Source organism: Chelonia mydas, chromosome 15, assembly GCF_015237465.2.
Source record: "Chelonia mydas isolate rCheMyd1 chromosome 15, rCheMyd1.pri.v2, whole genome shotgun sequence".
Classification (NCBI taxonomy): domain Eukaryota; kingdom Metazoa; phylum Chordata; order Testudines; family Cheloniidae; genus Chelonia; species Chelonia mydas.
This window is the reverse complement of record NC_057856.1, coordinates 128,154-144,456: the sequence shown is the minus strand read 5'-3', so window position 1 is coordinate 144,456 and position 16,303 is coordinate 128,154. Positions and strand designations below refer to the sequence as shown.

The 16,303-nt window shown below is 50.4% G+C and overlaps 1 protein-coding gene across 2 annotated transcripts in view; it reads left to right on the top strand.

Moving 5' to 3' along the window:
* Positions 1-1,346: 1,346 nt before the first annotated feature.
* TCN2 (transcobalamin 2) overlaps positions 1,347-16,303 on the top strand; it is a 32,957-nt gene continuing 18,000 nt past the window's right edge. Inside the window, exons 1-2 of one of the 2 annotated variants that reach the window (XM_043529585.1) lie at positions 1,347-1,446; positions 3,683-3,751. In XM_043529585.1, the coding sequence (XP_043385520.1) occupies positions 3,685-3,751 (67 nt within the window). In that variant the 5' untranslated portion in view covers positions 1,347-1,446; positions 3,683-3,684. Of the gene's footprint in view, positions 1,447-3,552; positions 3,752-16,303 lie in introns of those variants that run through there. The other variant, XM_037878940.2, reaches the window with a different exon arrangement.

Here is a 16,303-nt window from a genome sequence, read left to right as displayed (position 1 = left end):
TTATGTATGTGTCTTGTAGCACTCTCCTGAACACCAGCTGGAAGGAATTTTTTTTTCAGTAAGTGTGGACTGATTCTTTTCTCTTAGAAGGCATGTAATTTTTTCAGGTTCACAGTGATTAACACAGAAAATAATTGGGGCTGTTAAACTTTCTTCAAATTCCATAAAAAATTATGTTCAGATATATTTTCCAGTACAGTGATGAAATGAGTGTTTGTATATACAAACATCAACATGCTTAACTACTCACTTCCCCCAAAATATGTAGCATTTCAGTCAGTTTATATAGAACATGGGAGTTGGGTGAGGAGCCATTTCAGCATACATATGACTTATTAAAAGACAAATTTTAAGTAGATCTGTATCTTAAACTTCATTATGATATTGTATCCAAACATTGCATTTCAATGGGAGATTCAACTTCCTTTATGGGAACAAAACAGACTCCTGAAACTCTTACCACAAAGGTGGTCCATAGACATGCAAATAGTCCCAATGTCTTCAATGGGATGGATCAAATGATTAAGGGTTTACAGGATTAGATTCCAAGTTTGGAAATTGTTCTTGATAAAACTGACAATGCCTGAGCTGTCAGATCAGAAGGAGCTTCATTCGAATAAAGATGGGCAGATGTGTGATAAGTCTTAGCTCTGTTGCTAAGATGGGGAACATATTTTCAGCAAAGTTCTTGGCAGATTCCTGAGGCAGCTGGTTTAAGGTCCTCAGTATAATCTTCACTTATAGTTCTCTCGCCCACAAAGCTGGAAAATGAGGCATTTGTTTTCTTTTTTTTTTGCTGCTCCAGTTAGCAAAATGCATGTTAGACTAGTTTGGCTGCAAAGAAGAATTCTGTGTACACTGGGGACAACACCTGATTCCCGTCAGGCTGCAGAACTGGGCTGACACCAGAATCCAGACACCCGCTGGTCAGGGCAAGCAGGGGCATTCCTCCAATGATCTGGACTTGATGTGGTGCAATATGACTGTTTTGTATAATTCAGACCAATGGGGAGAAACCGAATCAAAAATACTGTTTAAACACCGTCCATCCCGCCCCCTCCCCTCTTGAGGACTCCTGACCAATTTAACAGCACAATACATATGTACCAAACTTAAACAAAGCCTTTGTGTTTGTTAGTATACGCATGGTGCTGTCAAAGCCATATAGAGAACGCAAGCCCTCCCTCGCCGCGTTCTGCTCCTTTGAGGGTGCGGGGCTCGCCCCGGGTCTTTCCGGCACTCTGTGCCCCTAAAATCTCTTGCCGGTTCTGCCGGCTGGGGAGTTTCTGTGTCTGAAGCAAACAGGGGACTTCAGCAGCTGAACTAGCGGAGGAGAGGTCCATGACCACAAGAGACAAACGAGTGACAAACAATGCCTGGGCCTGCCTCTGTTCTGCCTCCGGGACCCCTCTGTGCAGCAGCCAGTCAACAGGGCAAGGAAGCGGGGTAAGGACGTAAACCAGCCTCCCTCTGTAACAGCTGGCGTTGGGTCCCCCTGTCCAAAATCCTAAGGTGGAAGCATTCCAGGGCAGGAAGACCCCCAAACACAACGGGGACTATTATTGCAACTAGTTTTAGAGCCACTCAGGCTCGCAGACCAGCTCCAGGTCAAAAGACGCTAGGTCTTAGTCAAAGCTCCAGGCAGCCAGGACTTTCAGGGGTGATCCTGTTATCGGGTGGAACTTGTGTCCCCTGCTCGTCTTGTTTAGTAGCGAGACAGGCAGATTTCTGTCCCTCTCTGGGTCCTAAAGAGCCGCGGTCTGCTCTGGGCTGGTGTTTGCAGTGCACATGCCCTTGTTAAACACTTAGCACGTCTCTGGTTTTGTTCTGCAGGATGAAACCCAGCAGAGGGGATGAAATGTTGTCTGGCTGGTTCCATGCACCGCTCTCATTGGCACTAGTGGTTGGGGCTCTCTTGTCCCATCTTGTAGGGAAACCCGCAGCAGGAGAATAGTAGGGAGCTCTAGACGTTGAAGATCTCCAAGTCTCTGGGGCAGCATAGCATCTGGAGCAGGAATTTTCTGGCCCACAGAACTGGAAGGGGACCTGGCTTCCCTACAAGGAGAGTGTCCCAGATCCTGTGAGTTTGGGGGAGCCCTGGAGACTCCATGCAGCAGGCCAGCCCTTTGAGAATACATCCGAGCCCCCCTTTACGGGCAATTGTGCTGTTACAGGCTGCAAAAGCAGGCGAGAAACCCATGCAGCAGCTCCTAGCGGGCAGACAGACCAGAGCAGGACACAACAGGGATAACTGCTACAGTGGGATTTGTGCTGACACCCGTCAATCCACTGTTTCTTCCTGGCCATCCCCCCCCCCCCCCCCAACGTTTGCCTGCTTCGCGTGGGACTGTGCTAGGCAGCAGTTACGGAGAGCAATTTACTACCCTGCGCCCGTGCTCTGTGCCCGAACCAGCCGCCCGTGCTCTGTGCCCGAACCAGCCGCCCGTGCTCTGTGCGGCGCGGTCGGGGGCAGGGAGCGGGGGGCGGGATAGGGAGCAGAGGAGTTCGGGGTGGCGGTCAGGGGGCGGGGGTGTGGATGGGGTCGGGGCGGTCAGGGGGCAGGGAACGGGGGGGTTGAATGGGGGCAGGGGTCCCGGGGGGGCAGTCAGGAAGGAGGGGGGTTGGATGGGGCGGTGGGAGGCAGTCAGGGGCGGGGGTTCCGGGGCGATCAGGGGACAGGGAGTGGGGGGTGGGGTGGATGGGGCAAGGGTCCTGGGGGGGCTATCAGGGAACAGGGAGGGTTGGATGGGGCAGGAGTCTGGGGGGGGGGGGGGGAGGCAGCGGGCGAGAAGCAAGTGGGGGCGGATAGGGGGCTGGGGCACAGCTTGGCACAGCCTCCCCTAACCAGCCCTCCATGCAATTTCCGAAACCCGATGTGGCCCTCAGGCCAAAAAGTTTGTCCGCCCCTGCCTTAGCATGTGCATAACCCCGGTGCTGTTGGTGGCCATGTTGATCCAGCCATTTTTGCTTGTTGCTGATGCTCTTTCCAGGTCACTGTCCCAGCCCATTCAGAGCGGGGGGCCTCATTGGCATGCAGCAGTTTTCTAGCTCTGGGACATGAAAATGGTTTGAGTGGCTCTTTCCCTCTCCCCAGCTCCGTGTCCCTCATACCCAGCACCCAGAGCTTCTCTAGCAGGTCACAGGCATTCAGCAGGCCAGACTCTCCCCTCACACTTGTGTAAATCAGGGGTAACTCCCCTGGAGTTGGTGGATTACACCAGCATGAAACTGACTCGTTTGTCAGGGCTGTCAGACCCTGCACTGTTCTGCGGCTGTTTACTCAGGAGAAGGGGCTGAGAGCCCCAGCCTGCCTGGTTAAGACGCCCAAGATACTATCTGTATGAGGACAGGAGACTGCCCCTGAGGGCGGATGACCAGGAGGGCGCAAAAAGAAGCAGGAAAGAAAATCAGCTGAGCCTCCTTATCTCTGCTCCTAGCTCCTTGCAGCTTTGGCTCTCTGGGTTTCTCTTCATTTCACACTCAGACAAAGTCCTTTCTCTTTCTGCTGACTTAGCCCCTGAACCGGAGCAGAGGATCCTGTTGCGACACTTCCCTGGTTTAATCAGTGACCTCACAGGAATCGGCTCAGCACGGCAGCCACCAGGCTCTGCAGATCAGTGTGTGGTCTCCCTGTCAGGGCTCTGATCACCACCTCTCCCCACTCCCTTCCCTGCTACTGCAGATATGGGGCCCAGGGTGTTGCAGCTCCTTCTCATCCTCCATGTCTTGGCCCTCCCGGTCCAGCTCTGTGGTGAGTACAGAAGCTTTCTACACACTTGTACCAGGAGGGACTTTTAAAGGCACCTCGCTGTTTCTCCCCACTTCCACTCCCATGCGTGCATCGATTAACACATGCAGACCCCACAGGGTAGATGGAGGCACCTTTCTTCCCATTAAAAATAAACCACTGCTGAGTACTGGTGCTGCAGTAGGGGGTGCTCTACCCTGTAAGTCAGTACTGAAGCAATGCCCCAGCATGGTGCTAGGAAGTCCTGTGACATAACAGAGCTCCCGACTGTTCGTGAGCGTTGAAGAGTCCAGGCGGTTTTGTTGAGATCAAGGGTGTTAGCCCTGATATCCTCCTGACCAAATCCCCTTGTGGTTTTAAGCCAGGATTCATCACGTCCTGCTTTAAACTGTTGTGTAGCTTTGCTGTATGCTGGGAAGTAGATGCTGCCTTGTGCCTTCCTCTCCAGAGGTGGCTGCTTTTCACTAGTGGGTGGCATGATTTGCATCTTCTGGGATTCTTCAGGATGGAAAGCATTGTATAAATGCTAGGTGTTTTTCTCTTGGCTAAGAACGAGCTTGAACTCCCTGAGAGAGCCCAGCTCTGCCTGTGAGCAGCCCAAGGTTCCTGCATGTCTTGCAGGCCTGGGGGAATATTGCATATGAAAGGAAAGTTATACTTGTTATACTTGTTTCAGCTTGTGTCTGGCTCGCTTGGATTTTATTTCCTCTCCATTTCTTGGAGTGTTGACGGTTTTCTTCTGAGCTGTAAGAGGTGAAAGGCCTTCAGACACCATGGCAATGGGCACTGTTTACGGCCCTGGATAGAAAAGGTGCAGACGATAAGCTCAGTGTTGCATTCCTTTTTCACTGGAGTGCAGGGCATTTTATAGCTAACGTTAAGGCCGCCTGTAGGAGCAAGCTCTGCTCTTGGTGTGAACAACAGCTTCTGTTGAATTGGGAGAGAGCCGGCATCCCAGTGCACTGCTCTCCCGCTTCCCACACCCTACGTTTTTTAAAGTTAATTTAATGCTCTTAGGTCCCTGGAGACCACCCGTCTCTATCTGTGCCCAGAGCAGATGCAGCATGGGCAGTGGCGATGGATGTCTCCCCCTTCCGAGTGCCTAAATACTGACCTGGAGGGACCTCCTTCCTCTAGTGGAATGTAGGGTGAAAGCCTGGCCCCACAGAAGTCATTGTGGGTTTTGTTACTGAACAGGGGCCAGGGTTTCACCTTTGGTTTCGATGTCTTCTTGATCCTTGGCCCCTCTGCTGAGAGTGCCAGCCAAGGTGCCTAGTAGTGCCAGTTACGATACCCCCCCTGGGGGTGAGGACACCTGTCCCCTACAGAGTTGTCCAAGACTCCCAATGTATTTCATGCAGACCACCAGCCAGATGGAACCAACTTTGTCATTGCTCACTTGGGACCAGATTCCAAGGGGTGGCTTAGAGTCGAAAGACTCCATATCTCCTTCCCAGTCCGCTCAGCCATACGGTCCTCTAGATTAGTAACATGCTAGTTTCATACCCATGAGGTCACGTAGCAGGCACATTCCTTAGGTGCATTCAGCCCTTCAGTTATTCTTTTAATTGTGCATGGGCCATGACTGCTGGCTTCTCTCCCTGCTGCCCCAAGGTCAGAGTCTCTCTGGGAGGAACCCCAATTCCTGCTTTCCAAGGCTCAAATCAGGCTGTCTAAAACAAGACTGCTCTCTCGCCAGCTACTGAAGAGAGGCACTAGAGAAATAAGGCTCCCCTAGATGGGTATTGCAGGAATCTGTGTCAAGTAGACCCAAGGCTTTAGTTCCAAGACTTTGCTGGAGATCCCTGAAGAATGTGACATAGCACAGAAAGTGCTGATCAGATTCAGCCACGGCAAAGTCGTCCATCTCAGCTCTGTGTGTCCCAGGAAAGCCCCATGTGCAGCCAGAGCTGCTGCTGCATCTCTTTATGAGGGAACCTATCTTCTTGTTCTCCCCGAAAGCACCTTCCAGCCCCGCTGAAACCAAAGCAACTGACCTTCCCAACCCAGACCAGAGGGGGGCAACCAGTTTGGATACAGTTGCCCTGTCAGTAAACCATCGTTTCCTTCCCTCTCATGTTAACAGCCTCCAGCACCTGCAGGAGATGGGCTGTTAGCGAGGCTGGCTTACTAAATGAGATTTAACATAGACTGTATAAAGCACCATGCATCTGTACTCCATCCCTTCCAGGCCATCCATGAGTTTGGCCTCAAATTTAAGGTAAGGGCAAAATTCTGAATTTGAAAAGTTTGAACCCAGAATGTTGGATTCCAGCCTAAGGACTAAACTCTTAATATTTGTACGTAAAAAACACAACCCTTAGGGGGTTAGTGTTAGCAGGGACTGAACCAGCACCCTCCAGAGCTAGAGGCATGAATGCATCTTGCCTGTGCTAAACCCAGATCTGTGAGTGTGAATGCTGTCACAGGCTCTTAAATCTCTCTGTGGCTCAGCCACTAGAGAGAGCCCTATTGTATGAGCCTGGGTTACATTTACATGAAAGCTTAGTCCTGGTCTATGCTGAAAACTAGTGTTGGTATAATTACGAAAATCCACACCTTGAGCGACACAGGTGCACTGACCTAACTCCTGGTGTAGGCAGCGCTATGCTGACAAGAGGGCTTCTCCCGATGACACAGCTACCTCCCAGGGCCGTCCTTAAGCATACGCAGCATACGAAGCTGCATAGGGCACGAAAATTTGGGGCACCCCTGGGTCTTAGCCCTGGTCTACACTACGAGTTTAGGTCAAATTTAGCAGCGTTAGAGCGATTTAACCCTGCACCCGTCCACACGATGAATCTATTTACTTCAATTTAAAGGGCTCTTAAAAACAATTTCTGTACTCCTCCCCCGACAAGGGGATTAGCGCTGAAATCGACCTTGCCGGATCGAATTTGGGGCAGTGTGGTCACAATTTGACAGTATTGACCTCTGGGAGCTATCCCAGAGTGCTTCATGGTGACCGCTCTGGACAGCACTCTCAGCTCAGATGCACTGGCCAGGTAGACAGGAAAAGGCCCGCGAACTTTTGAATCTCATTTCCTGTTTGGCCAGCGTGGCAAGCTGCAGGTGAGTGCAGATCTCATCAGCAGAGGTGACTATGATGGAGTCCCAGAATCGCAAAAGAGCTCCAGGATGGACCGAATGGGAGGTACAGGATCTGACCGCTGTATGGGGAGACGAATCCATGCTATCAGAACTCCATTCCAAAAGATGAAATGCCCAAACATTTGAAAAAAACTCCAAGGACATGAAGGACAGAGACTATAACAGGGACCCGCAACAGTGCCGCATGAAACATAAGGAACTCAGGCAAGCCTACCAAAAAAACAGAGAGGCAAATGGCCACTCGGGGTCAGAGCCCCAGACATGCCTCTTCTCTGATGAGCTGCATGCCATTCTAGGGTGTGCAGCCACCACTACCCCACCCCTGTGCTTTGACTCCATCAATGGATTATCACGCAACAGGGATGCACGTTTTGGGGACGAGGAAGATGAGGAGGAGGAGGAGGTTGAAGATAGTGCACAGCAAGCAAGCGGAGAAACCATTTTCCCTGAGAGCCAGGAACTGTTTCTCACCCTGGACCTGGAGCCAGTACCCCCCGAACCCACCCAAGGTGGGCTCCAGGACCCACCAGGCATAGAAGGGACCTCTGGTGAGTGTACCTTTGTAAATATAATACATGGTTTAAAAGCAAGTGTGTTCAATGATTAATTTGCAGCCAGCACAGCTACTGGAAAAGTCTGTTAACATGTCTGGGGATGTAGTGGAAATCCTCCAGGGACATCTCCATAAAGCTCTCCTGGATGTACTCCCAAAGCCTTTGCAAAAGGTTTCTGGGGAGGGCAGCCTTATTCCGTCCTCCATGGTAGGACACTTTACCACGCCAGGCCAGTAGCATGTAGTCTGGAGTCATTGCATAACAAAGCATGGCAGTGTTTTCTGGCATTCAGGCAACATCCGTTCTTTATCTCTTTGTGTTATCCTCAGGAGAGTGATATCATTCATGGTCACCTGGTTGAAATAGAGTAATTTTATTAAGGGGATATTCAGAGATGGCCGTTCCTGCTGGGTTGTTTGTCTGTGGCTAAACAGAAATCTTCTCCGCTGTTAGACACGCGGTGGGGGGAGGGGTGAAGCGATCATCCCAGAGAATTAGTTGTGTGGGGGGGGTTAGTTGGGTTTGTGCGGCATGTTAACTCGAAAATCGCAGCCCTGCCTTTTAAATTGCCAGCCCATTTTAAATGGCCAACCCAATGGCTGTTTGCTATGGGAAATGCGGGCGCTGCTGTTTGAAACCATTCCCACATGTTATGAAGGTTAAAGAAGCCAAAAGACTGTGGCTTACCATGGCTGTCTGCAAGCCGAATTCTGTTGCCCGCCAGCCCTGCGTGTGTGATATCTCACACCAAACCGGCAGACCCTCAATGTAAGAGGCAAAATGTGACCTTGTACCGAATGCACATGTGCTATGTAATGTTAACAGCAAGGTTCACCCTGAAAGAGTTTACCCATTGTTCTCTAAAATGTGTCTTTTTAACTACTACTCTCCCTTTTTTTTCCTCCTGCAGCTGCAAATGTTTCAACGCTCCCCCATCATCTCCTTCCCAGAGGCTAGCAAAGATTAGAAGGCGAAAAAAACGCACTTGCGATGAAATGTTCTCTGAGCTCATGCAGTCCTCCCACACTGAAAGAGCCCAGCAGAATGAGTGGAGGCAGACTGTGTTACAGTCCAGGAAAGCGCAATATGAACACGAGGACAGGTGGTGGGTTGAAGATAATAAGTGGCGGGTTGAAGATGATAGGTGGCATCTGCTTGCTGACAGAAGGCAGGAGTCAATGCTGAGGCTACTGGTGGATCAAACTGATATGCTCTGGCGTATGGCTGAGGTGCAGGAAAGGCAGCATGAGCACAGACTGCCGCTATAGCCCCTGTGTAACCAACCGCCCTCCTCCCCAAGTTCCATAGCCTCCTCACCCAGACACCCAAGAACGCGGTGGGGGGGCCTCCGGGCACCCAACCACTCCATGCCAGAGGACTACCCAAGCAACAGAAAGCTGGCATTCAATAAGTTTTAAAGTGCAGTGTGGCCTTGTCCTTCCCTCCTCCCCCACCCCTCCTGGGCTACCTTGGCAGTTATCCCCCTATTTGTGTGATGAATTAAAAAAGAATGCATGAATTTGAAGCAACAATGTCTTTATTGCCTCTGCAAGCAGTGATCGAAGGGGGGAGGGGAGGGTGGTTAGCTTACAGGGAAGTAGAGTGAACCAAGGGGGCGGGTTTTCATCAAGGAGAAACAAACAGAACTTTCACACCGTAGCCTGGCCAGTCATGAAACTGGTTTTCAAAGCTTCTCTGATGCGCACCGCGCCCTCCTGTGCTCTTCTAACCGCCCTGGCGTCTGCCTGCGCGTAATCAGCAGCCAGGCGATTTGCCTCAACCTCCCACCCTGCCATAAACGTCTCCCCTTACTCTCACAGAGATTGTGGAGCGCACAGCAAGCAGTAATAACAATGGGAATATTGGTTTCGCTGAGGTCTAACCGAGTCAGTAAACTGCACCAGCAGGCTTTTAAACGTCCACATGCACATTCTACCACCATTCTGCACTTGCTCAGCCTATAGTTGAACAGCTCCTGACTACTGTCCAGGCTGCCTGTGTATGGCTTCATGAGCCATGGCATTAAGGGGTAGGCTGGGTCCCCAAGGATAACTGTAGGCATTTCAACATCCCCAATGGTTATTTTCTGGTCTAGGAAGAAAGTCCCTTGCTGCAGCTTTTGAAACAGACCAGAGTTCCTGAAGATGTGAGCGTCATGTACCTTTCCCGGCCATCCCACGTTGATGTTGGTGAAACGTCCCTTGTGATCCACCAGTGCTTGCAGCACTATTGAAAAGTACCCCTTGCGGTTTATGTACTCGCCGGCTTGGTGCTCCGGTGCCAAGATAGGGATATGGGTTCCGTCTATGGCCCCACCACAGTTAGGGAATCCCATTGCAGCAAAGCCATCCGCTGTGACCTGCACATTTCCCAGCGTCACTACCCTTGATATCAGCAGAACTTTGATTGCGTGGGCTACTTGGATCACAGCAGCCCCCACAGTAGATTTGCCCATGCCAAATTGATTCCCGACTGACTGGTAGCTGTCTGGCGTTGCAAGCTTCCACAGGGCCATCGCCACTCGTGAACTGTGAGGGCTGCTCTCATCTTGGTATTCTGGTGCTTCAGGGCAGGGGAAAGCAAGTTACAAAGTTCCATGAAAGTGCCCTTACGCATGCGAAAGTTTCGCAGCCATTGGGAATCATCTCAGACCTGCAATACTATGCGGTTCCACCAGTCTGTGCTTGTTTCCCAGGCCCAGAATCGGTGTTCCTCAACATGAACCTGCCCCATTACCACCATGATGTCCACATTGCCGGGGCCTGTACTTTAAGAGAAGTCTGTGTCCGTGTCCTCATCACTCTCCTCACCGTGCTGCCGTCGCCTCCTCGCCTGCTTTTGCAGGTTCTGGTTCTGGTTCTGCATATAGTGCTGGATAACGCGCGTGGTGTTTAGAATGGTCATAACTGCCGCGGTGATCGGAGCGGGCGCCATGCGTGCCGTGGTATGGCGTCTGCAGGAGAGCAGAGTGGCAGCGGAAGCGGCGGGTGGATGACGATGCTGACAGCAGTATGGCGCCCGCTTGGAAAAAGGCACGAAACAATTGTCAGGTTTTGCCTTCATGGAGGGAGGGGGGAAGCAAGGGGCAGGCTGGCAGCAGACGGTGCGATATGACTGGTAGCCATTGTCATCTCCTGGGTGCTCATAGTGCTGCTGCCTGGGAGAGCAGCCTGAGGCAGAATGGCCCCCTCAAGGATTGAACTCACAACCCTGGGTTTAGCAGGCCAATGCTCAAACCACTGAGCTATCCCTCTACCGATGTTCCAGGCAGGACTGATTCTCCATTAGACAAAACTTAAAGAAGAGAATGACCTGAGTCACTCCCATTTATGTCCAGGCACCTCTGACAGACCTCACCAAAGCCGGCCAAGAGCACCCAGGAGACAATGAGGACGGCTACCAGTCGTAATGCACCATCTGCTGCCACAAGGCAATGAGCTGCTGCACCTAGGAGACGTACGGTGACGGTGAGCTGAGCGGGCTCCATGCTTGCCGTGGTATGGCGTCTGCACAGGTAACCCAGGAAAAAAGGCGTGAAATGATTGTCTGCCGTTGCTTTCACGGGGGGGGGGGGGGGGGGCTGATGACATGTACCCAGAACCACCCACGACAATGTTTTTTGCCCCATCAGGCATTGGGATCTCAACTCAGAATTCCAATGGGCAGCAGAGACTGCGGGAACTGTGAGATAGCTACCCACAGTGCCATGCTCTCGAAGTTGACACCAGCCTCAGTACTGTGGACACACTCCACCGACTTGGAGCATGGAGCAGGTCCTCAAGGAATCAATCCTGAAGCACTTACACGAGAGGAAAGTGATCAGGAACAGTCAGCATGGATTCACCAAGGGAAGGTCATGCCTGACTAATCTAGTCGCCTTTTATGATGAGATTACTGGTTCTGTGGATGAAGGGAAAGCAGTGGATGTATTGTTTCTTGACTTTAGCAAAGCTTTTGACACGGTCTCCCACAGTATTCTTGTCAGCAAGTTAAAGAAGTATGGGCTGTATGAATGCACTATAAGGTGGATAGAAAGTTGGCTAGATTGTCGGGCTCAACGGGTAGTGATCAATGGCTCCATGTCTAGTTGGCAGCCAGTATCAAGTGGAGTGCCCCAAGGGTCGGTCCTTGGGCCGGTTTTGTTCAATATCTTCATAAATGATCTGGAGGATGGTGTGGATTGCACCCTCAGCAAATTTGTGGATGATACTAAACTAGGAGGATGGTAGATACACTGGAGGGCAGAGATAGGATACAGAGGGACCTAGACAAATTGGAGGATTGGGCCAAAAGAAATCTGATGAGGTTCAACAAGGATAAGTGCAGGGTCCTGCACTTAGGACAGAAGAATTCTATGCACCGCTACAGACTAGGGACCGAATGGCTCGGCAGCAGTTCTGCGGAAAAGGACCTAGGGGTGACAGTGGACGAGAAGCTGGATATGAGTCAACAGTGTGCCCTTGTTGCCAAGAAGGCCAATGGCATTTTGGGATGTATAAGTAGGGGCATAGCCAGCAGATCGAGGGACGTGATCGTTCCCCTCTATTCGACATTGGTGAAGCCTCATCTGGAGTACTGTGTCCAGTTTTGGGCCCCGCACTACAAGAAGGATGTGGAAAAATTGGAGAGAGTCCAGCGAAGGGCAACAAAAATGATTAGGGGTCTGGAACACATGACTCATGAGGAGAGGCTGAGGGAACTGGGATTGTTTAGTCTGCAGAAGAGAAGAATGAGGGGGGATTTGATAGCTGCTTTCAACTACCTGAGAGGTGGTTCCAAAGAGGATGGTTCTAGACTATTCTCAGTGGTAGAAGAGGACAGGACAAGGAGTAATGGTCTCAAGTTGCAGTGGGGGAGGTTTAGGTTGGATATTAGGAAAAACTTTTTCACCAAGAGGGTGGTGAAACACTGGAATGCGTTCCCTAGGGAGGCGGTAGAATCTCCTTCCTTAGAAGTTTTTAAGGTCAGGCTTGACAAAGCCCTGGCTGGGATGATTTAATTGGGGATTGGTCCTGCTTTGAGCAGGGGGTTGGACTAGATGACCTCCTGAGGTCCCTTCCAACCCTGATATTCTATGATTCTATGACTTAATGGTCTTAAGTGGGGACACACACAATTGACTGTATAAAATCGATTTCTAAAAAACCGACTTCTATAAATTTGACCTAATTTCGTAGTGTAGTGTCCACCCTTCTGCCTCTTACTACCTCTATCCATTTCCAGCACAAATCCAGGTTTTCTCACCCCCACCCCCCCACACACAAACCCACTCTCCTGCTAGCAATAGCTTATCTAAAGTGACCACTCTCCTTACAATGTGTATGATAATCAAGGTGGGCCATTTCCAGCACAAATCTTGTTAAACCCTGGATTTGTGCTGGAAATGGCCCACCTTGATTATCATACACATTGTAAGGAGAGTGATCACTTTAGATAAGCTATTGCTAGCAGGAGAGTGGGGTGGGGGGAGGTATTTTTTCATGCTTTGTGTGTATAAAAGATCTTTTACACTTTCCACAGTATGCATCCGATGAAGTGAGCTGTAGCTCACGAAAGCTTATGCTCAAATAAATTGGTTAGTCTCTAAGGTGCCACAAGTCCTCCTTTTCTTTTTGCTGAAGATTATAAAATCACATCTCTAAAAAATCCTTACATAGATTTTTAGCTGCACAATCTGAGTATTCATCTTTAGCCTTAAATGCTTGGATCTTCAGATATATAGTTTTTTAAATAAATCCTTCAAAAGACCACCCTTATCAAAAATACACATTTTAATTTTAATTACTGTGGTACAAAAAACTTGCTTCCAAAGTCTTCCTGTCCTTTCCGTCCATCCCTTTCTCCCTTCACCTCCCTGTTGAAGAGAGCCCTTAGAGCAGGGGCGGGCAAACGTTTTGGCCTGAGGGCCACATCGGGTTTTGGAAATTGTATGGAGGGCCGGTTAGGGGAAGGGAGCGTGGCCCAGCCCCCATCCACCTCCCCCCGCTTCTGGCCCCCTGACGGCCTCCCTGGGACCCCTGTCCCATCCACCTCCCCTGCTCCCTGTCCCCTCACCGCCCCCGGAACTCCAGCCCCTGACTGCCCCCCGCTGCCCCATCCAATCCCTCCTCTCATTCCTGACTGCCCCCCCTGGGACCTCTGCCCCATCCAACAACCCCTTCTCCCTGACTTCCCCCAGAACTCCTGCCCCTGACTGCCCCCCGCCGTCCCATCCAAACCCCACTCCTTCCTGACTGCCCCCCCCAGGACCGCTGCCCCCATTCAACCCCCCTGTTCCCCGCCCTCTGACCACACCGACCTCTATCCACACCCCCACCCCCTGACCACTACACCAAACTCCCCTGCCCTCTATGCAACCTCCCCACTCCCTGTCCCCTTACCGCACTGCCTGGAGCACCGGTGGCTGGAGCCAGCCACGCACAGCGCAGCCCAGAGACTGGGTCAGGCTGGGCTCTGCAGCTGCGCTGCCCCAAGAGCTCGCCCCCCCTGCCACCCAGAGCATTGTGCCGGCAGCATGGTGAGCTGAAGCTGCGGGGGAACAGCGGGGGGGGGCCGGGGGGCGAGCCTCCTGAGCCAGGAGCTCAGGGGCCGGCGGGAGGGTCCCGTGGGCCGGATGTGGCCGGATGTGGCCCACGGGCCATAGTTTACCCACCTCTGCCTTAGAGGGACAACACCCCTTTCCTTCCAGATAGGGACAAATGAGTTTCCCTTTCTTTACTTCTGACTATTTGATGAATTAGTTTCAAGAGAACCCTCCAGCAAAATCAGTACCATAGTAAGAGGTAAAATCCTTTGTTATGCCTAAAATCTTTGGAAACATATTTTTTAAAGTTGGTGAAATTTCATAAACACATCTATTGTTATGGAGATCACACAAAGTAAATTAGGGTTCCCTTTTTCTAAAAGCAATGAACATTGTTATGAACACACTAAACCTCTGTGACTGATTAATTTAAAATAATGTCTTTGTTACAAATGAGTTAAATAGGTAGTAATCTGGAATGATTACTTTCTGAATCAATTCTGAAGCACTTAGAGGAGAGGAAAGTAATCAGGAACAGTCAGCATGGATTCACCAAGGGCAAGTCATGCCTGACTAATCTAATTCCTTCTATGACGAGATAACTGGCTCTGTGGATGAGGGGAAAGCAGTGGACGTGTTGTTCCTTGACTTTAGCAAAGCTTTTGACATGGTCTCCCACAGTATTCTTGCCAGCAAGTTAAAGAAGTATGGGTTGGATGAATGGACTATAAGGTGGATAGAAAGCTGGCTAGATTGTCAGGCTCAACAGGTAGTGATCAATGGCTTCATGTCTAGTTGGCAGCCGGTATCAAGTGGAGTGCCCCAAGGGTCGGTCCTTGGGCCGGTTTTGTTCAATATCTTCATTAATGATCTGGAGGATGGTGTGGATTGCACCCTCAGTAAGTTTGCAGATGACACTAAACTGGGAGGAGAGGGATAGTGGTTTGAGCATTGGCCTGCTAAACCCAGGTTTGTGAGTTCAATCCTTGATGGGGGCCATTTAGGATCTGAGGCAAAAATTGGGGATTGGTCCTGCTTTGAGCAGGGGGTTGGACTAGGTGACCTCCTGAGGTCCCTTCCAACCCTGAAATTCTATGATTCTATACGCTGGAGGGTAGGGATAGGATACAGAGGGTCCTCGACAAATTAGAGGATTAAGCCAAAAGAAATCTGATGAGGTTCAACAAGGACAAGTGCAGAGTCCTGCACTTAGGACGGAAGAATCCAATGCACCGCTACAGACTAGGGACCGAATGGCTCGGCAGCAGTTCAGAGAAAAGGACCTAGGGGTTACAGTGGACGAGAAGCTGGATATAAGTCAACAGTGTGCCCTTGTTGCCAAGAAGGCCAATGGCATTTTGGGATGTATAAGTAGGGGCATAGCCAGCAGATCGAGGGACGTGATCGTTCCCCTCTATTCGACACTGGTGAGTACTGTGTCCAGTTTTGGGCCCCACACTACAAGAAGGATGTGAAAAAATTGGAAAACGTCCAGTGGAGGGTAACAAAAATGATTAGGGGGCTGGAGCACATGACTTATGAGGAGAGGCTGAGGGAACTGGGATTGTTTAGTCTGCAGCAGAGAAGAACGAGGGGGGAGGGATTTGATAGCTGCTTTCAACTACCTGAAAGGGGGTTCCAAAGAGGATGGATCTAGACTGTTCTCAGTGGTAGCTGATGACAGAACGAGGAGTAATAGTCTCAAGTTGCAGTGGGGGCGGTTTATGTTGGATATTAGGAAAAACTTTTTCACTAGGAGGGTGGTGAAACACTGGAATGCGTTACCTAGGGAGGTGGTGGAATCCCCTTACATAGAAGTTTTTAAGGTCAGGCTTGACAGAGCCCTGGCTGGGATGATTTAGTTGGGGATTGGTCCTGCTCTGGGCAGGGGGTTGGACTAGATGACCTCCAGAGGTCCCTTCCAACCCTGATATTCTATGATTCTATGATTCTATGAAGGTTTAAGAGTACATTTAAAATATAAAATCAGCTTAGAAATACTGATTAAGAAAATGTAAAAGAGAGAAGAGCTGCATCATGTATTCCATAATATTTAATGTTATATTCAGCAGGACAGCTGACTTGCCCTTACTACAAAGTTTTTGCAAATAAATCTCGGACAAACTTCAGGGCATATCAAAAAACCTGTGACTGACATTTTTTATTCCCAAGTTTAGTGCTTTTAATTGGGTATCTTCTGCATGTCCAGTCTTCGCCATCTGGCATGCTGTAGAAAACATGCTCCATTTTCTTTAGAAAGAAATTGCAGAAGAGTGGTTTTTTCAAATGTCATTTGCTTCATTTGGGTTCAGGGATTTGGCTGGAAGAGGGTGAGCAGGGATGGGGAGTGAAGAGAGGAGGGAGACA